General features: G+C 46.0%; 1 protein-coding gene across 15 annotated transcripts in view; it reads left to right on the forward strand.

The window, feature by feature from the left end:
* The window catches only part of TANC2 (tetratricopeptide repeat, ankyrin repeat and coiled-coil containing 2), a 711,362-nt gene that overhangs the window by 336,999 nt on the left and 347,984 nt on the right, over positions 1-26,379 (forward strand). For all 15 annotated transcript variants that reach the window (XM_075911616.1, XM_006125755.4, XM_075911614.1 and 12 more), the window contains one exon: positions 19,475-19,546. In XM_075911616.1, the coding sequence (XP_075767731.1) occupies positions 19,475-19,546 (72 nt within the window). The remainder of the gene's footprint in view (positions 1-19,474; positions 19,547-26,379) is intronic.

A 26,379-nucleotide genomic window follows, 5' to 3' on the forward strand; every position in this document is an offset into this window, starting at 1 on the left:
TGGATCCTTCTTCCCAGCGCTACATAATCTGCAGTAACCCGCTCAAGGTCATTCTTGGCTGTATCGTTAGTTCCCACATGGAGAAGCAGGAAGGGGTAGCGATCCGAAGGTTTGATCAGTTTGGTAAGCCTCTCAGTCACATCCTGAATGCGAGCTCACGGTAAGCAGCACACCTCTTGAGATTCCAGGTCCGGACGGCAGATGGATGGCTCAGTTCCTCTTAGGAGGGAGTCCCCAACCACCACCGTCGTTTTCTTTTGGAGATGGTGGCCGTGGAACCCCCATCCCTAGGACTACGCATCTCATGCCTTCCAGTAGATGGTGTTCCCTTCCGGTTTCTTCCATGTGAGGTCCCTTCCAAAGCATTCAGCACTGCAGAGCATGTGGAGAGAGCCTCAAAGCAATTACTTACCTCTATAGCATTGGGGGATTCCCATGCTGGCCTTTTTCCCCTTCTAGAAGTTACATGTTGCCAATTCTCTTCCTGGTCCTGTACTGCCCTCTCTGGCTCTTCCGCCTGCCGTGCTTGAAGGATTAAACGCTGCCTTCTATTGAGGAAGTCTTCATCCTCTCTGATTGAGCGTAGGGTCGACACTTGGGCCTCCAGTCCTCTAATTTTTTCTTCCAAAATGTCGACCAGCTTGCACTTCGTACATTGCAGTCGATGTGTGCACATACACCGCATCACAACTGTCAGAAGACTTTTCTCCTAGCAATACTCGTCAGGTTGGTGGTGGAACCTCTTTGAGCATATAAATCCCTAGTGGCTGGCCGCCTGTTCAGTTCATTCTTATCACCAGTGACAGTTGTTGGAACAGCTCAGTCTCTTGTGTTCAGAGATGCCTCCCTAGCTGTTCTCTTTAATCAGTCGGAAATAGTTCTTCTTCAAGTGGTTGCTTATGTCCATTCCGTCTAGGTGTGTGCGCGCCCTGTGCACAAGCTCCAGAAGCTTTTTTGCCCTTAGCAGTAGCCATTGGGCCAGCAAAGGAGCCCCCTGGAGTGGTGCCGGCATATCCTAGCATATACCCCTGCTGGTTCTCCACCCCCTCAGTTCCTTCTTTCCGCCCGTGAGGTTGCTGGAACGCTCTGCTTGCCTTTGCAAGTGAGCCCTTAGCCTTTCTTGTGTAGATAGTTGATTTTTAGAAGCTGTGTTGTCTTCAATTGTCAAGTCCAATTTGAGTCTCAAGTCACTACAGTTCAAGTCAATTGCCCAGGGAGGTTGTGTAATCTCCGTCTGTGGAGATATTTAAGAGTAGGTTAGATAAATGTCTATCAGGGATGGTCTAGACAGTATTTGGTCCTGCCATGAGGGCAGAGGACTGGACTCGATGACCTCTCGAGGTCCCTTTCAGTCCTAGTATTGTATGATTCTATGAAGTCTCAAGTCAAGTCTCGAGTCCCTAAAGTCACTTTCGAGTCAAGTCCGAAGTAAAGTCTCAAGTCTTAATTTAAAAAATGTCAAGTCACTTTTGTAGAAGCCATTAATATCAGCATTTTCGGACAATTTTTTCACCAAGTCGATTTAACAAAATTAGCAATTCTCAAGTCAAGTCTCAAGTCACAAACAATGAACCCAAGTCAAGTCTCAAGTTGAGTCACCTAGGCAATTTAAGTCGGACTCGAGTTCAAGTCGAGGGACTCGAGTCAACAACTCTGTTTAGAAGTACTTAGCATAGCAGTTGTTAGTTAGTAGATAGTGTAAATAGATAATGTAGCAGTTGGTTCCCCACTTCCCTCCATGGGAGGGGGGCATTCCAGGGCCCCAGGGCTTTAAACCCATGCCCTGTGGGGATCCGCATAAAGACTGTCTAAAGTTCCTACGTGAAGGACATTTGACAGATACCTGCAAGATCTGCAGTTCCTTCAAGCTACATACGCAGAGGGAGAGAGACTCCTGGCTAAAACTCCTGCTAATGGAGTCAGCACTCCAACCCCCGGTACCGGAGCCGGCACCCTTGTTACGGAGCGCACCGGCATCATCCAGGGACATGGAGCAGGCATCTAAGCACACTGGAGCATCTTGGCACCGGTCAGCACCAAGGCACCAATCTCAATCTCCGGTGCCGTCGATGAACACTTGGGAAGCAGGACTGGAGCACTTGGCCCTGGGAGCCGGGACGTCAGGGGAAAAGCCTGTGAGTTCGGGATCCCCAGGGGGCCAAGACCTGTCCCTGGCAGACGTCTGAAGGCCATCCACGCTGGAGACATTCTCTGTGGCAAGGGAGCTGATAGAGCTCACAGCCTCCTCAGGCCCAGTACCGCAGAGCACGGAAGACCACGTGGGGCACGAGAGCCAGGTGGCCAAGTCGACCCCGGCACCTCAATAGGTACCTCCTAGGCCATCACCCAGGCAGGAGTTGGGCACGGCACCACCAGTACCGGAGTCTCTGGTACGAGAGACTTCATGGAGGAGGACGCCTGTCCTCATGGAACTGACACCGCCTCCACTGGCACCGGCAGCACATGCCATGCCGCCCCCACTGGCACCGCCTGTACCCCATAGGGGGAAACCAGCTGCCATGGCTCACCGTGCGGCGCGGGGAGAACAAGGGTCTTTGGCACCACTGTGGTCAGCGTCGGAGCTTTCTTCCGCGTCTGACGTGGAGTCTTTCGCCTCATTACTCTCCTAACGACAGTCTGTTACCTCCAGGGTCTCTCACTTCTGTAGAAGGTTGGTGCACTGCTCCAGATTGGGTCACCGCTTCTAGTCTCAGCACCGCTCTGAGCGTCGCAGCCCACCTATGGTCCAGATGTGTCCCCCACAGTTCCAGGCGCCTATGCAGTGGCCCTTTTGGACACTTTAGGCCTATCATCAGGTGCAAGGCATGAACCGTCGAGATCAGGGCCCAGGGCGGCCTCAATACTTTCGAGCCATAGGTCTTCCCCTTCGGCCACCCCTCTGACCAGGGAGCCAGGTTCAGAGACTAGGCCTAGCCCTCTGGGGTCAAGAGGTGAATCAGCACTACATCAGCCTCCGACAGTAGGCACTGTGCAGAGCCTGGGCCCCAGGGCTGAGCTGGCCGTCACGATTGCAGTCCAGCCTCAGCCAGAGGAATCGTCGTCCTCGTCACTGGATGAGGCCCTGGCAGACCCTTCTCCGGGCATGCCCACCATGGACATGTGAACCCACCAAGACCTTCTCAGATGCCTTGCGCAGAACCTGGGGGTTCAGGCAGAAGAGGTTGAGGAGGAGGACCCGATGGTGGACATTCTCACAGCAGATACCCCAACTAGAATTGCCCTCCCGCTTAATAAGACGGTCGCGAAGATAACTAAAACCTTATGGCAGACACCCGGCCTCCATTCCCCCAACACAGAAAGGGGTGGAGAGGAGGTATTTCGTGCCTCAGGCTGGGAACGAGCACCTCTTCGCACACCCACCGCTGGGTTCCGCGGTGGTCCAAGCGGCTTGCCAGAAAGAGAGGCAGGGGCAGTGGGGCCCTACCCCGAAGAATAAAGAGCCAAAGAAATTGGACCTCTTGGGGAGGAAGGTAGGCATACGCTTCAGCAGGCCTATAGCTGAGGATCGCAAACCAGCAGGTGATGCTCAGCCATTATGCGTATAACTCTTGGGTGGTGGCGGACAAGTTCAAGTCCTACTCCCTCAGGCCTCGCAGCAGGAATTCGCCACCTTTCTGGAGGAAGGGAAAATAGTCTCCAGAATGGTGTTGCAGGTTGCCCTAGATGCCATGGACTTGGCAGCTCGAGCCATGGTCACGGGCATAGTTATGCGGAGGTGCTCATGGCCACAGGTCTCTGGTATACCGCAGGAGGTTCAAGTGATGCTGCAGGACCTCCCGTTTGAGGGTTCTGGGCTGTTCTCAGAGCAAACCGATGGCAAACTACATAGCCTGAAAGACTCCAGGGCCTCCTTAAAGTCCCTGGGCATATACACCTTAGCCCCACGGCATTGCCCCCTTTACCAGAGACCTCAGAGGGGTTATCAAGGGCCGAGGTTTGACAGTAGGAGAAGGCCTAGGACTCCCTCCGCCAGCGAAAATAGGAAGAGGTCTCAGGGACCCTCGGAGCAAAACCCTGGGCCCTCCAGTAAGTCCCAGGGCCCCAGGCCAGGGTTTTGCGGTTATGCCTGAGAATGGCATTCCAGGCGTTTCCCTAGATCACCCCTTTTGCCACAGATTATCCCCTTTTTACCAGGCCTGGTGCTCTATCACCACAAACTTCTGAGTGCTAGACATGGTACTCGGGATATTCTATTCCATTCCTTACGCCCCCACTCTCCCACCCCCCTTTCCTGTCCCTCTTCAGGAACCCCTCTAATGAGACCCTGCTAAGGCAGGAAGTCTTGGTGCTATTATCCCTAGGGGTGGTGCAAGAGGTTCCCCCATCCCTCAGGGGAAAGGGTTTCTATTCCCGCTACTTCCTGATCCCAAAATCTGAAGGGGGCCTTTGCCCCATCCTGGACCTCAGGGGGCTCAACACCTTCATCAGAAAGTCAGAGTTCAGGATGGTGACCTTAGCCTCCATCATTCCTTCCCTTGATCCAGGAGACTGGTACGCCGCCCTTAATTTGAAGGACGCGTACTTCCATATTTCATAAGAACATAAAAACGGCCGTACTGGGTCAGACCAAAGGTCCTTCTAGCCCAGTATCCTGTCTGCCGACAGTGGCCAGCACCAGGTGCCCCAGAGAGGGTGGACCGAAGACAATGATCAAGCGATTTGTCTCCTGCCATCTCTCTCCAGCCTCTGACAAACAGAGGCCAAGGACACCATTTTATCCCCTGGCTAATAGCCTTTTATGGACCTAACCTCCATGAAATTATCTAGCTTCTCTTTAAACTCTATTATAGTCCTAGCCTTCACAGCCTCCTCTGGCAAGGAGTTCTACAGGTTGACTACACGCTGTGTGAACCACAGGAAGTACCTTCCCGGTTCATGGTGGAGGAGGATCATTACCAGTTTGTGGTGCTGCCCGTTGGTCTTTCCATGTCACCCAGGGTGTTCACCAAGTGCATGGCCGTAGTAGCAGCATTCCTCCAAAGGCAGGGGCTACATATTTACCCTTACCTGGACGACTGGCTGATCAGACCTCGTCCAGGGACAAACTGCTGTTCCACGTCAGGCTGGCCAGGGAGGTGTTCCTATGACTGGGACTCATACTGAATGAAGAGAAATCCACCTTTATCCCCACCCAAGAGATAGAGTTTGTAGGAGCTCACTTGCACGCAGTGAGTGGCAGGGTGTCCCTGCCCCAGGCACGGTTCCTGACCCTGAACGACATCATATGTGGCCTCCAGGTTGCTCCCATGACCATGGCACGGGACTGCACGAGGCTTCTGGGTCACATGGCAGCATGCACATACATGGTTCGCTACTCCAGACTGCATCTCAGATCCCTCCAGAACTGGCTGGCAACAGTGTACAGGCCAACCCGTGACTGTATCAATATGGTAGTTACGGTCCCACCAGCGATCCTCACGACCCTGGATTGGTGGTTGAAGGACGCAGAAGTGTGCGGGGGGTTCCATTCCATGAGCCCTTCCCCACAGCCCAACTGGTGACCTATGCGTCCGACACAGGATGGGGTGCCCACCTGGCGGATCTCCGAACCCAAGGTACGTGGTCGGAGACAGAGAAACCTGCATATCAATGTTATGGGACTGAGGGCAGTTCGGCTGGCTTGCCAGGCGTTTATGCCCCAGCTGAGGGGGACACGCGTGTCCATTCTCACAGACAACACGACGACGATGTATTATATCAACCGTCAAGGTGGTGCTCATTCTTCTCCCCTGTGACAGGAGGTGATAGCCCTCTGGGATCTGTGTATTGCACAGGGGACACGTACCTGCCAGGCTCTTGCAGTGGTCTGTCACGGGTGGTCTGTCAAAGGGGAGGTGGTTTCCTCTGTCTTCCACAAGTGGGGCACTCCCCTGATAGACCTATTCATGTCCCAGGCCAACAGGAAATGCCCCTGGTTCTTCTCTTACAGGGATCAGGATAGGGGTTCCATAGGGGACGCCTTGTCCGACAGGCCTTCTATATGCCTGCCTTCCCGCCCCCCCCGGTCCACGAGGTGCTCATGAGGGTCAGGAGGTACAGGGCCTCGCTCATTCTCATAGCCCCGGACTGGCCCAGGCAACATTGGTACACGGCTGTGGTGTCACTGTTGGTGGAGGAGCCCATCCCCCTCCCGATGGTCATGGACCTCCTAATGCAGGAGCTTGACCAGGGTCGGTTGTGCTATCCGAACCTACAGTCCCTCCACCTCAAGGCTTGGAGGATCAGTGGCTGGGCGGGGGGAGAGCTTCTTTGCTCTGACCTGGTAAGCAGGGTGCTCACAGAAAATAGGAAACCCTCTACTAGATCCTCCTACCTAGCCAAATGGAAAAGTTTTTCTATTTTGGTCGGCCGGACAAGGGAAGCCCCAAAAAGGGCCACAGTCCCCCTTATTTTGAACTACTTCCTCGACCTCTGGAGCCAGGGGTTATCCACCTGGTGGCCATTGAGGCCTTCCACCAGGGAGAGGGTGGCAGGTAAGTCTTTGTTCATGACGTGGTAAAGCGCTTCCTGAAGGGGTTAGGTTATTCCCCCATGTCCGGCAGCCTATACCACAGTGGGATTTGAACCTGGTGCGGTGGGGACTTACACACCCGCCATTCAAGCCACTGGCCACCTGTTCTCTCTCCCACCTCTCGTAGAAGGTGGCATTTCTGGTAGCCGTTACTTCAGCAAGAAGGGTCTCCGAGCTACGGGCCCTCTCCTCGGAACTACCGTACACGGTGATTTCTAGGGACAAGGTGACGATGCGCCCCCACCAGGCTTTCCTCCCTAAGGTAGTTTCCCTGTTCCACATATTGCAGGAGATTTTCCTATCAGTGTTTTACCCTAAGCTGCATGTGGATGAGAGAGCGAGTGCTACACTCGCTGGATATTAGGAGGGCTCTCACCTTTTATTTAGACAGGACACGGTTGTTTTGCAAATCCACTCAGCTATTTCTTTCCATAGCAGACAGGATGAAGGGTTCCCCGATATCGGCTCAATGCCTTTTGTCATGGATCACATCATGTATCAGGACCTATTACAACCTTAGAGGGAAAATAGCTCTGCCTCTCACGGCCCACTTGACCAGGGCTCAAGCATCCTCCATGGCCTTCCTGGCCCAGGTGCCAGTCGTGGACATATGTAGGGCAGCTACCTGGTCCTCAGTCCATACCTTCGCCAAACATAATGCCATCACACAGCAGGCTAGTCAGGATGCAGCAGTAGGTCAGGCTGTGCTGCAGTCCATTTCACTCTGTTCCAACCCCACATACTTAGGGGTTTGCTTGGAATCACCTAGATGGAATGGACATAAGCAAGCACTCGAAGAAGAAAAGATGGTTACTTACCTCGTAACTGTTGTTCTTCAAGATGTGTTGCTTATGTCCATTCCGAACACTCCCACCTCCACCTTCATTGGAATCTCTGGCAAGAAGGAACTGAGGGGGTGGAGGGCGAGCAGTGATATGCTAGGATATGCCGGTGCTACTCCAGGGGGCCTCCCTGCTGGCCCAGCAGGTACTACTAAGGGCAAAAAAGCTTCCGGAACTTGTGCACGGGGCGCGCATACATCTAGACGGAATGGACATGCAACACGTCTCGAAGAACAACAGTTACGAGGTAAGTAACCGTCTTTTCTTGTTGTTTTAGTAGTTTAGTTGTTAGTAAGTTTATGTGGCAGGGGGAGTCCCCGCCTTGTTTTTTCCCAATAACCAGGACATAAGTCATGCAATAGGTGTGGAAAACCTGTGCCCAGAGGAGATTCACATGTTTTAAGTGCTTGGGAGAGCGATATTAGGCAGACAAGTGCTTGATTTATAGGGCCCACCCTCTCTCCGGACCCTGACCCAGGGCCCTAACGCCAAGAGCGTGACTCTTGGCAGTAGCAGGGGTGTGTGTACCCCAAACACACCTGCTCCTGGGTTTCACGGCCCTCCCTGGGCCGCTTCCACTCCGCCGGCGTTACGACCCGGCGTCTCTCTTCTCCTCCCCTCCTACTGTCCCGTGCTCCGTACTCCCTCTCCTTCCGGAGTCCTCGTTCGTATCCTCCCCCTTCCTTGGTGTCCCGTCCCCCCTTTATACCGTCCTCCCTCCCCCCGTCGTTCCCAGGCTCTCCCCACTTCCGGGTTTTCCTCCTGGCCCTGTCCGCGCGCGCCCGTGACATCTGCATCACTCTCGGGCGCATGCTGATGACGCGCCTCTCCCCCGGCGCCCGGCATTTCTGGCGCCACTCGAGCTGCGGCTGCGGACCCTTCGCCCTGACCCGTGCCTTGCGCAGCTGGTGAATGGCGGGGTTGCTTCACCCCGTCACACCAGGACTAAGAGGGAGTGGGATTATTGCTTGAAGTTCCTCTTACTGGAATTGGACCTTTGCTCTCAGCTTGTTCAGGACACTGCACCAGTCCCTAGCTCAGGAAGCCAGCTTCAGCATGTGCCATTGATGGTAATGCCCAGTGCCACAGAGAAGAAAAAGGCAAAGGGGAGTTATTGCCTCAGCAAGAAGCAGTGAGGCAGTATCAGCAGGGTTCATCCCCGACAGCACATGCAAGGCCTGCCTCTCTGGTTCTGACACCATTGATTCTGGCCTCAAGGGGAATCCATTGAGTCTGGTGCCAGTGGCTTCCCCATCAAAGGAGGAATTGGACGAAGATCTTGATCTGCTTTTGGAGCTGTGCAGGATGATATGGTCCCTCGCCCCACAGTCTCAAGCACTGGCACTTGTTCCAGCATTGGTGCAAATCCCAATACCAGCTACAACATCGATGGTGGCATGATCTCTGGCACCAATGGCAGCACTGTCTGCAGCCCTAGTCCTCTTTCAGCACTGGGGCAAGACCACAATGATGTGCTCTCTTGCTTCATTTTTGTCATGCCTCTCCCCTGCTTTGGTGTGGTCACCGCCAGCGCAGTTGGGCTCAGACTACACCTCCAAGTCAGAGGCTGAGTCTTTTGTTTCTCAACACAGCTGGTAAAATTCATGTTCCTGGTACTGGTCTCGGCACTGCACAGGAGAGGACTCATCTGTATTGATGTTATCCTGACCACCCCAGTGGTAGGATCCTGTACAATGGCCATTTGGACACCTTGGGCCTATTATTACAGTCCAGAGCTGTTTCCATGAGCCAAGCACCCACCTTGGCTACAGCAGTTTCATAACATTTCTCCATGGTTTCTGAGGACTCTCCACAGGATAAGGATCACAGGCATCCAAACTCGGACTTGAGCTCTTTCTGTCCTTCCCTCCCCCCCGCCCCGAAAGGGTGCCTAGGGAGTGGAAGGTTCGGGGCTGGGGCAGTCCCAGATTGGGGGGGGGGCACCCCCTGCCAGCCCGTTTTTACCTGCCTGGTGATTCTGATTTTCTGTATGGTTTTATTAGAAGCAGTCCTATTCCAGGCACACCCATTTTCCTGCACAGCCAAACCCTTACACTTTAAGTTATGATTAGAGGAAACTATTTACCCCAGTTTGGTGGTCCTAGCATTTACCATTTAGGAGGAGTTCTTGAACAGACAGACAAACTCTCTCAAATATATAGTAGATAATAATATGTAGCTCTTATATAACACTTTTCATCAAATTATCTCGAAATACTTTACAAAGGAGGTAAATATCATTAACCTTACTGAATATGGAATCAGATTCCACATCTGAAATGAAAGTAAATCATGACTCTATAGGTGTTTCTCATGAGACCAGCAAATGGTGAGCAAGTCATTCAACCGCTCTTAATTTGCAAAACTTTATATAACTGTAAAGTGAATACATACTTTGATGTGGTAGGGCCTTGGGCAGAAGAAGCAGAGCTGGTGGTATCCAGCCCTCAGCACTGCTCAGAGTGTACCACATTGGCCCCATTACTCTCCAGCGAGCCCTAAGAGCAATTTAAAGGGCCCAGGGCTCTAGCTGCCACCATTTCTGCAGTAGCGGTTGTCAGAAGCCCTTGGTCCTTTTTTGAGGTATAAATATCTTGCGCAAAAAGGTGTTTTTGCGCAAAAAAGAAAAGTCCGCACTGCGTGTTTTAGCACAAAACCCCCTAGCACAAAAATGGATTAGAAGAGAGTATGCCTCTTCCAGCAAAACTCGTAGTGTAGACGTAGCCAAAGAGAGCAGGCAAGGTATCAAATTTGAACAGTCTTTCCCGTTGGTTTTCCTGGCTTTCTGCCAACATTCCCGCTAGCCTACCTGACTTTAAGGGTACATCTAGACTACATGCCTCTGTCGCCAGAGGCATGTAGATTAGGCTACCAGGCACAGGAAAATGAAGCGGCGATTTAAATAATCGCCGCTTCTTTTAAATTTACATGGCTGCCACGCTGAGCCGATCAGCTGTTTGTTGGCTCAGCGCGGTAGTCTGGACGCGCGGGTGTCGACATCAAAGACATTTGTCGACCACCCAGGTAAACCTCATCCCAGGAGGCATACCTGGGTGGTCGACAAATGTCTTTGATGTCGACACCTGCATGTGCAGACTACTGCGCTGAGCCGACAAACAGCTGATCGGCTCAGCGCAGCAGCCATGTAAATTTAAATGAAGTGGCGATTATTTAAGTCGCCGCTTCATTTTCCTATGCCTGGTAGCCTAATCTACATGCCTCTGATAACAGAGGCATGTAGTCTAGACGTACCCTAACTCTTTAATCACTGGGTGCTGACCAGCACTCTTCCTATCCATCACAGGAATATAAATAGAGATACTTAAAAGTTACCCACTCTGAGTCTGTAGGGTATATTAATCAGTGCTAATTCTTAAATATTGGATGGTAACTTTTCTCATTATAACCATAATTCCATAAATAATTTCTCATTCATGATGCTTCAGATTTTATTATATAGAAAGTTATCCCTAGAACAATAACACCATAAGTACCATACTTCAATCAAATGATCTTCCTCTCTCTCACTGGTCATATATCCAATGTGTTTATTATTTAAAACTATAATAGGGAGAAAACACTATCCATATTAACTGAATATGAATTCTCTGCTTTTCTAAACTCATTTCAAACATGAGATCAAGCAGTATCTCTATTGATTATATTTTCTGAATTATTAACATTTTTGTGTTGCTAACATGCCTTGACTCTCTGACTGTTGGAAACCAATATATTAGAAATTATCAAATGTAGTAGCTTGTTCATGAACACACTGCTATTATTTATAACTCCCCATTACTTTGCATAATAAATTTTCCACAGTTTGAAAGCTATTATTCGATTGCTTTTCACATTAAGGCAATAATATTATAGTTGGGGTATTGATACTCTTTTTTTGATTTTGTGCTTTTGCACTCCATTGACTTACTACTGTAAAGTTTGTTGTTGCCATTTTATGTTTAGTTTCGTTTCTTGCTGTGTTATGTGAGCCTAGGCATCCATCTGTTACTCTACTATAAAGAACAGAATAAAGTATAAATTAGTGCATCTGAAACAAAATAAAAATACTTTCTAAAATTACGGTAATAGATAGGAGTGATGGTGAATGGAAATAGAAGATTTTTTCCTTAATGGCTTTCTTATTTAAATGGTGAAAGTAGTATTTACAAAGGAGTCAGGATACTAGCAGTATTAAAGTTTTCAGTTCTCTGTATATGAGCTGTATAAGCCGGGTTCCATCACACACAGTTTCAGTACAGCAGCTCCTGCATGGAGGGATTGAATTGTTTCCGATGATATTGTCTTCTTTTTTATTACATTCCTTTATTGAGTGATTTCAATAGCAATATTCACTTATTAGAAAATACAGTTATTTTGTAAGGAACATGCTTATTTAAGACTCGAAGTGTTGTTGAATTCTATGTAAGCCTTGTTATTAGGAAGAAATTTTGTCTACTAATATAAAAAAGTATCCTTTTTTAGTGATGCATTTGTGCTATTCTGGTCCAGTCTTTCCTAATGTCTGTTTTACTGTCCAGCCGGGTCACACTACGTATAGAGAATGTCATTAGCCTGACCTGAATTCTCTAGGATGCTGAATCTCCATGGTACTTGCAAGCCCTTGATATGAGAGAGACACAGGCAGTCTAGAAAGGGAACTGGGCTGGTCATTCACATGGCAACAGTGCCCTAAGGCCTTGCGATTGATCCTGCTACAGTCCCGTGTTGTAATCAACGTGCTTTGATCCAATTTGTAATTTGACTTTACAGTTGTTGAGCCTTTTGAGACATATTGCATCAGATATAGTATCCCCAAACTATACTTTTATTTTGGAAGGCATGACAGACTGGGGTGGAATAAAATCAGTTTCTAACTACTGGATTGGTTTATTGTGGGTGTGCTGTGTTTTTCTAACAGTCTGTATACCGTGTAGTACACTGTATAGTTAAGACTTTTACAAATATTGACTCAAGCTATTATGCTGGAGTGTTCTTTGTTAACAGCTTTATAGAGCTCTGGCATATATAATGCAGTTTGTTCTTGCAGCAGTTTTCCCAGCATCCATTGAGAAACGTGACCCACCCTTGTGTTTTCCTGCTAGTAATGATTGCTTTGTCAGATAAAAAGGAGATAAAGTATTATAAAAAAAAATAATAGGCACCATGTGTGCTTTAAGGACTGTTGCAATTAAATAAAGGAATAGCAGTGTCAGGCTTATGGCAGTTTATTGTTATTTTTGTTTGATCTCTGCCTTATGACTGAGCCATCGATCAATGGATCTTATCATTTATGACACTGTTGGTGAGTAGGGGGATGTAAAAGGTTAACTGGTAAGTATGCCCCATACCAGCATGTTTACTTGGTTAACTGGTGAGGGGCTCAGCGTGGCTTGGTTTTTCACAACATCATCTGACCACAGGTTGAATGCGCATTAAGCGAAGAAATACTTCCTTTAGTTTGTTTTTTTTCTTGTTGCCTATGAACTTCATTAAGTGACCCTTAGTTCTTAGGTTATATTACGGGAAAAATAATACTTCATGATTCACACTCTTCTCGCACCATGAATGATTTTATAAACATTTGTCATACCTTGCCTTAGTGGTCTCTTTTCAAAACCGATCAATCCTAGCTTTTTAATCTCTCCCCACATGGAATCTGTTCAGTATCTTTAATTCATTTTTGTTGTCCTTCACTGTACCTTTTCCATTTCTAACTTATACTGTTAGAGATATAGCCACCAAAATTGTTGAATCCATCTAGAATCGGTTTGTGATTAATGCTATTTTTGCATGAAACGTGAACAACATTCATGGATTAATGAAAACTTTTAGTTCTGTTTTAATAACACAGAAAAGCTCTGCTTATACCAGGATCTGTACTGCAACCAGTATTGAAGTTGTGTATGTTCCTGGACTTATATAATGCCATTATAATGTTGTACTATCTTTTTCCTAATGGTTCCTGACATTCTTTTAGCTTTTTTGACTGCCATTGTACATTAAGCGGATGTTTTTCGAGAACTCTGAATGATGACTCCAACATTTTTTTAGTGCTAATAGCTAATTGAAACCCATCATTTTGTATGTATAGTTGAGATTGTTTTCCACTGTGTGTTACTTTGCACTTATCAAGATTGAAATTCATCGGCCATTTAGTTGCCCAGTCACCCAGTTTCATGAGATCCCTTTTTAACTCTTGGCAGATAGCTTTGGAGTTAATGATCTTGAGTGAATTTTCTATTGTCTGCAAGCTATGCCACTCCATTTCTTCAGATTATTTATGAATATACAAATATATGGATTATTTATGAATAAGTTGAACCCAACTGGTTCCGGTACAGAATCCTGGTATAAGCAGAGCTTTCCTGTTATTAAAATAGAACTAAAAGTTTTCATAAATCCATGTATGTTGTTCATGTTTTATGCTAAAATAGCATGAATCATACCCTGTCTTTCCAAACCAATTCTAGATGGATTCAACAATTTATTGTTGAATATTACATGTTAGCAGAAGTTCCTGTGCCAATTGCTTTCCACCACAGCTGTGGCAGGATCTTACTTTGTCTGAAGTAAGTCCCTGTTACAGGGCTGCAACATCGAGTTGTGTACGTCCCGATCTGAACTATTGTGTCACAAAAGTAGATACTGTAAAATATTGAAGTAAATGCCCTGAAAGCGTCATTGGGGTTATTGAGTATGCAAAAGCATTGTTTGTTGTCTGGGAAGTTAGACTTTTCTGTGCTTCATTTGTATTGCAGAGTAATTGCACAAAAGGAGGGTTCTGTTCATTTTGGAGATTATAGGGTTGGAGGGGAGCCTTGGGCTAGGGATTTCCCAGGAATATAACACAGGGGCTTAGTATAGAGTGTGCTCAAACATTTGGGTATATGGAAAAACTTGAAAAACAATGAATAGTCTTGTAGAACCTTAGAGATTAACATTAAATGTAGATGGTATCATGAGCTTTCATGGGCACAACCCACTTTTTTCTTCTTAAGAACAGGGTTGTGCCCATGTAAGCTCATGATACCATATACATATTTTGTTAGTCTCTAAGGTGCTGCAAGACTATTCATTTTTTAAAAGCTTTTCCAGTTCGGGTATGTGTACACTTGCAGCCTGTTTCGGAATAGGGCTGAAAATGTAGGCATTCGGAATTGCAAATCAAGCCCGGGATTTAAATATCCTGCGCTTGATTTACATCTTCTCCGCCAGGCGCCTTTTTTTTTTTTTTAAATTTACAAGCCTGGAATAACTGCCCGCCTCTACACACGGCAGTGAAACAGGTGTTCGAAATAAAGCCCTATTTCTAACTACCTGTTAAACCTCATTGCAGGAGGAATCACAAGTAATTCAAAATAGGGCTTTATTTTGAACGCCCGTTTCACTGCCGCATGTATACGCGGGCAGTTATTCCGGGCTTGTAAATTTAAAAAAAAAATGGTGCGCGGCTGGGAAGATGCAAATCAAGCGCGGGATATTTAAAGCTGATCTGGAAGCGCCGCGGGTCCGGCCCTGGGTCCTGCGCCGCTTTGCTCAGCGTCTCTATGGTCTGCAGACCAGGGAGACGCTGAACAAAGCCGCGCAGGACCCAGGGCCGGACCCCCGGCGCTTCCAGCTGATCAGTGGCTGAATCAGGACGCCTGGGGCAGAGCAGCTAGGGTGCTGCTGGGTTGGTCCAGTAGCGCCGAGGAGCGGCCGCGCTACTGGACCAACCCAGCAGCACCCGAGCTGCTCTGCCCCAGGCGTCCCCAAGTTAGCCGCTGCTGAAACTGACCAGCGGCTGACTACAGGGAGCCCGAGGCAGAGTTGCTCTGCCCCTGGCTTCCTGGAATCAGCTGCTGATCAGTTTCAGCAGCAGCTGACTTGGGGACGCCTGGGGTTCTTAAGTTGAATCTGTATGTAAGTCAGAACTGGTGTCCAGATTCAGCGGCTGAATCTGGATGCCAGTTCCGACTTACATACAGATTCAACTTAAGAACAAACCTACAGTCCCTATCTTGTACGTAACCCGGGGACTGCCTGTAGTTATTTCAAAATAATGTTGCTGTGTACCGTACCTTTACATATAGTATATGGTGTGTAAAAGTTTTGAATAACATAAACGTAAGGACAGCCATACTGGGTCAGACCAATGGTTCATGTAGCCCAGTATCCTGTCTTCTGACAGTGGTCAGTGCCAGGTGACTCAGAAGGAATGAACAGTTTTCATGTTTTCCTTTTCCTCTTCATCCTTTCCTTTCTCTCATCTGTTTTTTATTTTAATGAGTTAAAGATTAACAAGATTTTTCTTTGTCTCAGTATACACTAAATACGTTTGTTAGTGGAGATTTCTGTTAGTTTGTGAAAACACTGGTATTGATCAGAGGTAAAGATGTTAAGACGAGAGTAACTGAATAATTGTGAAGTTGAAACGATTAAACTGCATTTCAACTGCAGCGGGGGTATGTCCCCAACCGGCGCACGCTGGGACAGAGCCAGGATTGCTGCGGCTCTGCATTTTAAATGAGGTAAAGCTGCCTGGCTCTTATTATATTTAAAATGCAGAGCCACCATGGTCCCAAACTAGCGCGAGCCAGGACTGAGCTGCACTTGCTTAGTTCCAGCTCATGCCGGGGGGTCCCATATTTTAGTTCAGATTTTCAGTACCCTTTAAAATAGTGTTTTATAGGCATAGTTTAGGGTATTTAAGGATTATGCAATGCTTTAATTTAAATTAAATTATAGAGGGATGCATTTTAAAGATAATTTATTATGTTTTTCTGTGCTAGCCAGTGAAAATGTACACTTACTACAACTCATATTAAGCACTTTTGATCAACACAATAAGCTAACTCAAATGTAAACAAACTGACTAATATCACTGTTACCTAAATGCTTGTAGAGATGAAGTGTATAAAGAGGTACTAGCTGATATTCCAAAAACCTAAAAACTAATTTAATCACATCAAATATTTAATCTATTCCTTTTAATGCAGTTTTTTAAAGAACTGTAATAAGATTTTGAGTTTTATTTGCATGCTCTACATGATGGAGTACAGGCCATAAAAGTAAAATAAGTGGACCTTTTTTGACTTTTTTAATAATGTGTGCCCTTTCTCACCCATACAGTTTTTTCCTTTTTCTTTAGAGGCCATTATAAAAAAACAAGTTAAGTAAATAATCATCTTGAATTGTATTTTCATGCTGTGAATGTAAGCGGTCTTTTGAAACTTCCATGACTTACAGCAGCAGTTCCCAATTGCCAGTCTGCAGCCCACTGCTGGGCCACAGACATCTGGTGACTGGACCACAGTGGCTCTGGGGGCTGGGGCTAGGGTACACCGCTCCCACCGCAGCTGTTGGGAGAGGTATGTCCTGCTCCTCTTCTTAGCCAACCAGCGCTAGGCCGAGGCAGGGTGTCTTCCTGGACATGGAAGAGCGCTTTGCCTGGCTCGGCAGCCTTAGAGCAGCTGTGACCTAGGCAGCAGCTGGGAGGCAGTGCAGGGCTAGGTGAGGTGGGTGGGGCTCGTGCTGGGTGGTTTGGGGGTTGGGGGGCTCTAAGAGGCAGGGGGTTAACACTGGAGATCACTGGGGTGTCTGGGTTGGGGAGCTCTGGGGGTGGGGCTAGTAGTCTGGAGGTTCTGGGGGCAGGGATGGTACTGGGGGGCTCTGAGGGCGGGAGGCTGGGACTAAGGGGGTTGGATGCAGGGGGACTCTGGGGTCAGTGGCTAGCACTGGGGGGGTAGGTGGAGGGGTGGGGGGCTTTAGGGGTTAGGGCTGGCAGTGGGGGTCTGTGGGAGTTGGGGCTGTTGGCGGACTGGTAACATTTTATTTGCATATTCAGTATTTGCATAATTAATATGAAAATCTGCAAATAAATGTTACTGGTCCGCCAAAAGTTTGTGAATGGGTTTGCCAGCCCCCAGTGTAGAAAATGTTGGGAACCACTAATTTAGAGGTTGTCAATCTGGGCTTGTTGCCTGGGGGCTGTTGGTGATTTTCATTCTGTCTTCATGTACAACAGTTTTTTCGAAAACTAGGGGAAGGAATTTTCCAATAAGAAGTTTATACTATAGTGAAAAATGTAGATATATGCATCCCTTGTTCTCAGTTGTATTAGTGCTGCCGTGTGCCACTTCAGTGGTACAATACAGCCCTAAACTCACTGGCTACGTCTACACTGGCCCCTTCTTCGGAAGGGGCATGTTAATTTTGAAAGTGGGAATAGAGAAATCTGCGGGGGTTTTAAATATCCCCCGCGGGATTTAAATAAACATGGCCGCCGCTTTTTTTCCGGCTTGCGGAAAAGCCGGAAAAAAGCATCTAGACTGGCCCGATCCTCTGGAATAAAGCCCTATTCCGGAGGATCTCTTATTCCTACTTGCATATACCTACATTTCTACTTCATAGTGCATATACCTACATTCCTACTTCAAAGTAGGAATAAGAGATCCTCCGGAATAGGGCTTTATTCCGGAGGATCGGGCCAGTCGAGACGCTTTTTTCCGGCTTTTCCCCAATCCGGAAAAAAAGCGGCGGCCATGTTTATTTAAATCCCGCGGGGGATATTTAAATCCCCCGCAGATTTCCCTATTCTGAACTTTGAAATTAACATGCCTCTTCCGGAGAAGGGGCCAATGTAGACGTAGCCACTGTATTCAACCCCAGGAAGCCAGGAGGGTAACCCAGAATAGTGGAATTCAGGGATATAGAGCTGCTAGAATGGCTACTATGACACCACTTCCTTGCAGCCAGAATAGAAATGTGACTGGGGAAGCTGTCATGGCTGGAGTTCCTGTATGCACCTTGGACTATGTCTAGACTGCAGGCTTCTTTCAGAAGAAGTTTTTCCAGAAGATCTCTTCTGGAAAAGCTTCTTCTGAAAGAGTATCCACACTGCGTATTGATTGAACGCTATCTTGCATTTAAGTTGTGATTACTATGGATGGAGTGGCCATCAAGGCATCTGTGCTTTTTCTTCTTTCCTCTTCTTTTGGAAAAAAAAATACCCTGTTCCCCATCCACACATGCCTTTTTCTGAAAGAGCTCTTTCGGGAAAAGGCTTCTTCCTCGTGTGGGTGTAAGTGTAGTTTTACCGGAAAAACATCCATTTTTGCATATGATAACTGAGCAGGTTGTGACAAACTTCACTTGATTTCTCCATAACAATTTTGTGTTGATATAATACTATGCTTTTATTTCAATCGTATGTTTTACCTTTCTGTACACTCAAAGCTATTGACCCAGTCCTGAAGTACCTATTGATGAAAACGTCCTATTTAAGATGTTTCATCATTTTATAATTCTTCATTAGAAGTTTGGCCTGAGTAAGGACTAATGTTGTTATTGTCTTCAATATTTTGTACAGCTGGGCTAAAATAATTCTCAGACTATGATTCATTTAATTCCTACTTCCGTGTTTTTGCTTTCAGCATGTGTTTGCTACATGTACTGAAACATCTCTATTGATGTGCTCATCTATTGTTGCTAATCTGGTCAGTTGATCAATGAAGAGTGGCATGTAATTAACTGTAAAATATATACATGTTCCTCTCAGCATCTGTCTAGCAAGATTTACTTGTTATTATTTACTGCTGCAGCTTTACTAAACAGTTTCAGGAGGCGATAACTTAAAAAACATTTTTTTTTTGCTGATCTGTTTCAAGAATAATTTCCAAAGGAAAGGAACATGTAACACAGTATTCCAATTTATTGCTGACTATGGACTTGTTTCACATATATTAAATTTTTTTGTATTTTTACAAAACCGTTCAAGACAAAAGAATTAATTGACTCATGGAAAAAGCACAAGTTTGATTCTGATTTATTAAGAAGTCTGGGAACAGCAGAAGAAAATTAAATGCAGAGCTATTTAATTTTTTTAGTCTGTTCATCTTCAATGCCCTCATGTATTATGGCTACAGTGGGAAATAAAAAAAATACCAGAAAGGATATAATCAATTGTTTTTCCTCTTTTTGAATTCTGTCACACATACAACAAGATTGATGGTTTTTTCTGGTGTTCCTAGAAGATAAGTGATGGTCTTTGAGGAAAAGTTGCATCTACCTGACCTATCCGCTATGCTGATTTACTTATGCTGTTTTGGTTCTCATGCAGATGGAGGGAGCGAGGAGCCACCAGACCGAAGACAGGCAAGTGTAGACTCCCGCCAGAGCCGATCTGGGCAAGGTAAGGCTTGGCAAGGGCTTACTTCTCTTATGTTAAGACTCTGTGCACCATTTTTCTATCTTAGTAAAATGTCCCTCTCTTTGAGTTTTGGGAGCTTTTATTGTAATTTGGACATTCACGAATTTACTAACAATCAGAAAAGTACAAAATGATCCATTTTAAATTTGAAATGAAGCTGGAATCATGTATGGTGTACAATATTTTTGTGGAAGCCTTTCAAACCAATACTGTAATCTCTCTTAATTTACATAAATGGGTTTCACATCTTCGGTTCCTCATGCTGTGAACCAGGGATGCTCTTGGAAGCTGGGATTGAAGGAGTTCTATTATTCCTCTGTGCAGAGGCAGAGGCGCTCTGTGGGCACCTTGTCCTCAGTGCCCAGTTCTGGAGAGGAATGCCTGGGTAGAAGCAGGAAAAGTGCGCAGCATCTAGTTTGGCTCTGGGCCTGTCCTTTTCTGGAATGGAACAGAACACCATTTTCTTTGGGCAGGTTTCTCTATCATTTGAAAATAAAGTGGGAGGCCCATGTTTTATTTGTGGAGAGCAGTAAATACAGTAAGAGTAGAAAAGAGAATGTGGATCCGTTAAATAACATTCTAGGTCATTATCTGGGGCCATGAAAGTCCTGATGTTTGGAGTTTTAAATGCAGCTCATCAGCCTACTAAGAAGGGATTCCATTAAAACATACGTCACTACAATAGATAGTGTGTTTGCTCATTCACTTTGTGGTTTTCTGCACCAGATTCCCGGAGTAGTTCTTTCAGTTTTTTTTTCCCTCCTCAAATCTGTTGTTGTCAAATCCAAATAATTTATTGAAGTGACATTGACTTCGAGCAATTGTTCTGTTCTTTGGCTGTGTTCCAATGTTGCCAGCAGAATATTGTATTGGCAAAAGTATTCTGAGTGATTGATGTCTGCAGACAAATTTAGGGGGATGATGTTTAGAATTCAAACTATAGAACCTCCAGAAATGGCATCTGTTGATAAACATTTACTGCCTTTCATAGATTTATTTTATTTGGAATTTTAAATAATAAGAATTGTGGCTTGATAAAGAAAGAAAGAAAGAAAGAAAGAAAGAAAGAAAGAAAGAAAGAAAGAAAGAAAGAAAGAAAGAAAGAAAGAAAGAAAGAAAGAAAGAAAGAAAGAAAGAAAGAAAGAAAGAAAGAAAGAAAGAAAGAGATTGATTGATTGATTGATTGATTGATTGATTGATTGATTGATTCCAATGACTGTATCCCTTCCCAGAGCCATTTTGCTTTTCTGGAGTTTTGCTAGGGTATTAACAATAGTAAATTATACCCTGTTCTTTTCAATCATCCATTTAATATACAGAAATTATTATTGGTAATATTGTAAAGGAGTAGCTAGTCCTTTTTCTTTGAGTGTGCCCTCTGATGTGGTTGCCTTAATTTTTTTAGATTTAAAATGTTTTTCTTTGTTCTTTGTAAACTGTACACATTGATTATTGTATAATTCTAGCCATGAGACGAAGCACATAAAGTCCTCTAAATAGATCAGAAAGGAGATGAATATTGTAAAAATATCCCAATAATTTAAGTGCGTATTTCCTGTCTCTCCCCATTCACATGCAGTTACTCAAAGGTTGTGTTTGAAGGGTCCAAGCCTCTTTTATAAACTGGAATCCCTTCCTTCCTCACTTCACTTTCATGGGGTATGTCTACACTACAAAGTTAGTTCGAACTAACGGATGTTAGTTCGAACTAACTTTAATAGGCGCTACACTAGCGCTCCGCTAGTTCGAATTTGAATCGAACTAGGGGAGCGCTTAGTTCGAACTAGGTAAACCTCATTTTACGAGGATTAAGCCTATTTCGAACTAGCTAGTTCGAATTAAGGAGCGTGTAGCCCCTTAATTCGAACTAGTGGGAGGCTAGCCCTCCCCAGGTTTCCCTGGTGGCCACTCTGGCCAACACCAGGGAAACTCTATGCCCCCCTCCCGGCCCCGGAGCCCTTAAAGGGGCATGGGCTGGCTACGGTGCCCGTGCCAGGTGCAAGCCTGCCAGCACCCAGCCAGCAGACCCTGCACCTGGCACAGCTCGAGCCACCCACCCGATGTCCCCCAGCCCACCCCCTCTTCCCGGGACCAGGCTGGCGGCTCCCGGGAGCTTGCCCTGGACCGTGAGGGGGAAATCTCGCTCCCCTGGGGTACAGAGCCCCCAGAAGGGTTCGAGGCCGGAGGTCAAATCAGTGAGGCAGGAAAGAAACTTAGAAGAGAAAACTTTATGATGCATGCATGCAGGCTGTCACTTCCAAGAGTGAAGCAGCAGCCCTGACAGACAGATTCAGGTATCCTTTATACAGAATGCTTAGACAGCTCAGTTGTGGATTGTTCTTCTTTAACATATCAGAGTCTCAGCAGAAGTACTTTGAGACTTCTGTTCACCCCAGGAGTGCTAGAAGTAAGTTTTTACAGTACACAAAGCCACATGAGAACTTGAGTGGAGGAGTCTACAAGGCAAACTGTGACAAAGATAAGGGTTTACATGACAAATTGTGACAGACTAGGAGTATCCATGAATTTGAGATAGTCATTTGTAAGGGTCTTTGATTAGAGCTAATTTGATTTCTCTCTGTTACAGGGAGAGAGGCCTGGAAAACTTTTTAACCCTTACAGCAGTTTTCTTTTAGAAAGTTATGATTTCTGCACAGTCTCCCCTTAGACACAATTGGAGTTATTTGATTTTTCTCCCACAATTCCCCCCTTTAATACTCCTATTGGAGTATTACTCAAAGTTATTTTAGACATTCTTAAGTATTCTTCTTTTGCTAGGATGAATTCTTATCTTAGAGGGAGGTTTTCTTTATCAGTTGGGTAAATGATCCACTGCCCATTCACCCCCAGATCTTTACCAGTGCCAATATTGCTTTTAAAACATAAGGGAAACATAAGGGAAACATAGTCCCTGATGGATGTAATGCTTGAGTAAGGGGAATCCCTGAGGCAATCAGCTTTTTATGCCAAATCTGCCGGTTCCCCCCCATGACTATGTACTTCTGGCACAGTGTTATCATTCTGGGCATCTACCCACTCCCGCTCTCCTGTAGAGTACTGACTACCAGTAAATCTGAATTTTAGGGGTCTGGTCCACAGGGAGGCAGGAGTTGGGATAAACTGTAATGGTAAAAGGCCTTCAGAGCCTTTTATAAGCTGTTCACATATCCAACAGTCACTGGTATTGGTGAGGGACACAACCTTTTGCAGGGCTTCCCAATAAGGGTGAGGAAAGTTATACACTAAGGCTATTCTGACTACTAAAAGAAGGAAAACAATCCCCATCTTATTATAGTATCTTAAGTCTCTAAAGTAGAAAGGATAATAATAATATAGTAATTATCTAGCAACTAGCAAAGCAGTCTTTTAACTAAACTTAATCAGTTAGTATTGTTTGGCTTGCCTCTGCAGGCACTCTTCGAGATTTCGTAGTCTCTTAGTTCACTCAATACTGGAATGGATTCCCCTTTGTGAGAGCTATGGGGCACCAGGCTCACCTGTAGGTCTTTGCTGGCACAGTCCTACCTCTGAGGTTGTACCTCGAAGCTCCTGGTGGAGGCCGGTTTGGTAACAGTCTGGTTTGAGAGTCTGCCGCCTCGGTCCGCTGAACCTCGTCCTCAGGTGATTCCTCCAGGGAGGGGTCCTGGGTGACGGGGTCAATCAGCTCTGTTGGATCTGCAGTTCGGCATACATGACTTGCGTGGATCCACGAGGGGCGCTCCTTCACCTTTACTGCTGTGTGGGTGATGAGCAGCAATTGGAACGGTCCTTTCCACCGGGCTGTCAGGGAATTCTTTCTGCGATGTTCCTTCACGAACACGTAGTCGCCTGGTTGGATGTTGTGGCACGGCACATCAGTAGGTGCTGGGAGGGCTTCCTTTACCTGCAGGTGCAAGCTCTCCTAACCGTCATTTTATGTCTAGGTTTCTTCTTTCTGTGTGGCTGCTAGCCTGTGGGCCTCCTGCAACATTAAACTGCTTACAAATCACACATGAATTAGATATGAATTAGATATTCTTGAGACAGCTTCTAGGTGCATGCCTGGGGCGTACCATTGTTTTGGGATTTGTGAGGCCACCCCCCTTTTGCTCATGTGTGTCATTTGATGAGACACCTGAGCAAGCTGCCGTGTGAGAGATTTTTGGGGCGACTGGGCAGCCATCAGGTGCACCCATTATCCCAGCTGGGGATAAGGAGCAGCCTGCTTTCTCCCAAAGGTTCTTCTCCGCAGGGGGAGTAGCTTGCTGTAGTTCTATCAGGTCCTGCAAAGAAACAGGGAGGGAAAGAGAGACCAGAATCTGAAAGGGAGCCAGAGGTCCATGTGCTGCTGCATGTCTGGCCACTGCATCAGCATTCCCATTACCCAGAGAAACAGGATCAGTGGCACCTGTGTGGGCCGGGCAATGGGTAATAGAAAGGGATGTGGGTAGCTGAATAGCATCAAGGAGTTGGGAGATAAGGGGACCATGTGAGATAGCAGAGCCAGAAGAGGTAAGGAAACCTCGTTGTTTCCAAATTTGTCCTGTGGCATGACAGACAGAGAAAGCATACTTTGAATCAGTATAAATGGCAGCAGACTGTCCGGAAGCTAAAAGGCAAGCACGAATTAAAGCAATGAGCTCAGCAGACTGAGCTGATTTGATTTCTGGAAGAGAAAAAAAACCTTTAAAACATTATTATCTGAGACCACTGCATATCCAGCCTTTAGTTTACCAACTGCATTTCTTTTACATGAGCTATCAGTATACAATACAAGAACTGCATTTTCCAGCAGTTGAGCAGACAAATCTTGGGGAGGCTTTACACAGTGCTCAAGCAATTCTTCACAGTTATGGGTATGTGCTTTACCATTAGAGGGTAAAGGAGAAAAAATAGCTGGGTTAAGTACATTACATCTTTGAATTACCACATTTGGGAAGAGAGGATAACATTCTTATACAGGGTTTGTCTCTGAACAGATAGGTGCTGAGTGCGGTGTCGCTGTAAGAGAGCAGAGACAGCATTAGGGACCTGTAAGATAATGCTGTGGCCTAATGTGACAGGTTGGGCTTTTTTAAGTAATTCAGCAGCAGCTGCAACTGCCCTCAGACAAAGTGGGAACCCACGGGCTACTGAGTCCAGTGTTGCAGAAAAATAAGCTACTGGACGAGGTGTGGGCCCAAGGGGCTGACAGAGAACTCCAGCTGCAATTCCATCCTGTTCATGACAAAACAGAGTAAAAGGCTTGCTATAATTAGGTAAGCCTAGAACAGGTGGCTGTGAGAGAAGAGTTTTAAGGGAAAGGAAAGCAGATTCACATTCTGGGGACCAGGTCACTGGGTCAGGAGCTAAGATTAAGAGTAGAATAGTAAGGGGTTTGGTGAGTTCAGAAAAGTTAGGAATCCATTGTCTGCAATATCCTGCTGCACCCAGAAATTTGTGTACCTGACTTTGGTGAAAGGGTGAGGAATGGAAAAAACTTGTGAGATTAGCTCAGGTGTTAACTGACGGCCATCTCCTGAAAGTAAAGGTCCTAAGTACTGAACTCTTTGTTTTACAAATTGCAATTTGGCTTTGGAAGCCTTGTGACCCTTTTTAGCAAGACACTTTAACACATAGAGGTATTAGTTTTACATCTTTCCTCAGTTTTACTAGCAATTAGCACATCATCAACATACTGAACTAACACAGAACTGCAGGGAAGAGAGAGAGAATTAAGGTCAGCTTTTTAAAAACTGAGAAAACAGAGTAGGGCTTTTACAATAACTTTACAAAAACATGTCCAGGTTAATTGATGACTCTGAAAGGAAAAGGCAAAGAGAAATTGGGAATTCTTATGCACTGGAATAGAAAAGAAGGCAGAACATAAATCTATTACAGAAAACCAGGTGAGGTACTACTGGAAATCTAGGGATTACAAACTTATTAATGGCTCTTAAGTCTTCTACAAATCTATAGATTTGCTTTTTCACAGGTAGTATAGGTGTATTACATGGTGAAGTTGTATAAACAAGTATCCCTTGTTTAAGGAGGGAGAGATTACAGGCTTAATGCCCTCTTGTGCCTCCCTAGCCAATAGGTACAGGGCTACCCTTGGGAAAGGCTTGTTGTGTCTGTATGTTATTTGCACTGGTGTTGCAGAGGCTAGCAACCCCACTTCATTCACATGGGCTGCCCACAATGTCTCTGGGACATCTGAGAGGTCCAGGAGGGGTGTATGTCCTGAGGTCTCATTAGATTCCTCTGAGAGTAGTAATGCCATCAAATTTGGAGCCTGATAGGGGGGGAAGGTCAACAAATATCCCTTCCTCTCTACAGAGAAGGTTTGCACCCAATTTACACAACAAGTCATGTCCCATAAGGTTTACAAGAGAACAGGGAGATAACAGGAAAGAATGTTCAGCTGACAAGGGTCCAAAGTGGGGTGGGGGTGCAGATGGCACATCTGGAGAATCAAGCTGTTTAGAGAAGCCAATTCTTGCTGCAGCTTTTCAATAGAATCTTTTTTTGCTAGCCATAATGCTCTGATTAATTTTTTTTACTGCCACATCCTCCCAGAGGCACCAATATTCCATCTGGTTAGGATGTTTTTCCTCGAGGAAAACTCTAAGATAAGCAAGCTTTTGTAAGTCAAAGTTCTAGTTGCCATTTATTCTGGGAATTCCCCTGAGTATAGCCATTCCAAATGCTCAATAATTCCTTAAGTCTCCTTAGTTTCAAACCTGCAGGCAATACCTAGCTGACTGATCATCTGAGACAAGGGAGTCCCAGGCTGTGAGAAACCTTTCCCCTCAGTAGGAGACAGACTTGAGGGAGCAATCTTATCCATGTTAGCA

This window comes from Pelodiscus sinensis, chromosome 29, assembly GCF_049634645.1.
Source record: "Pelodiscus sinensis isolate JC-2024 chromosome 29, ASM4963464v1, whole genome shotgun sequence".
Lineage (NCBI taxonomy): Eukaryota > Metazoa > Chordata > Testudines > Trionychidae > Pelodiscus > Pelodiscus sinensis.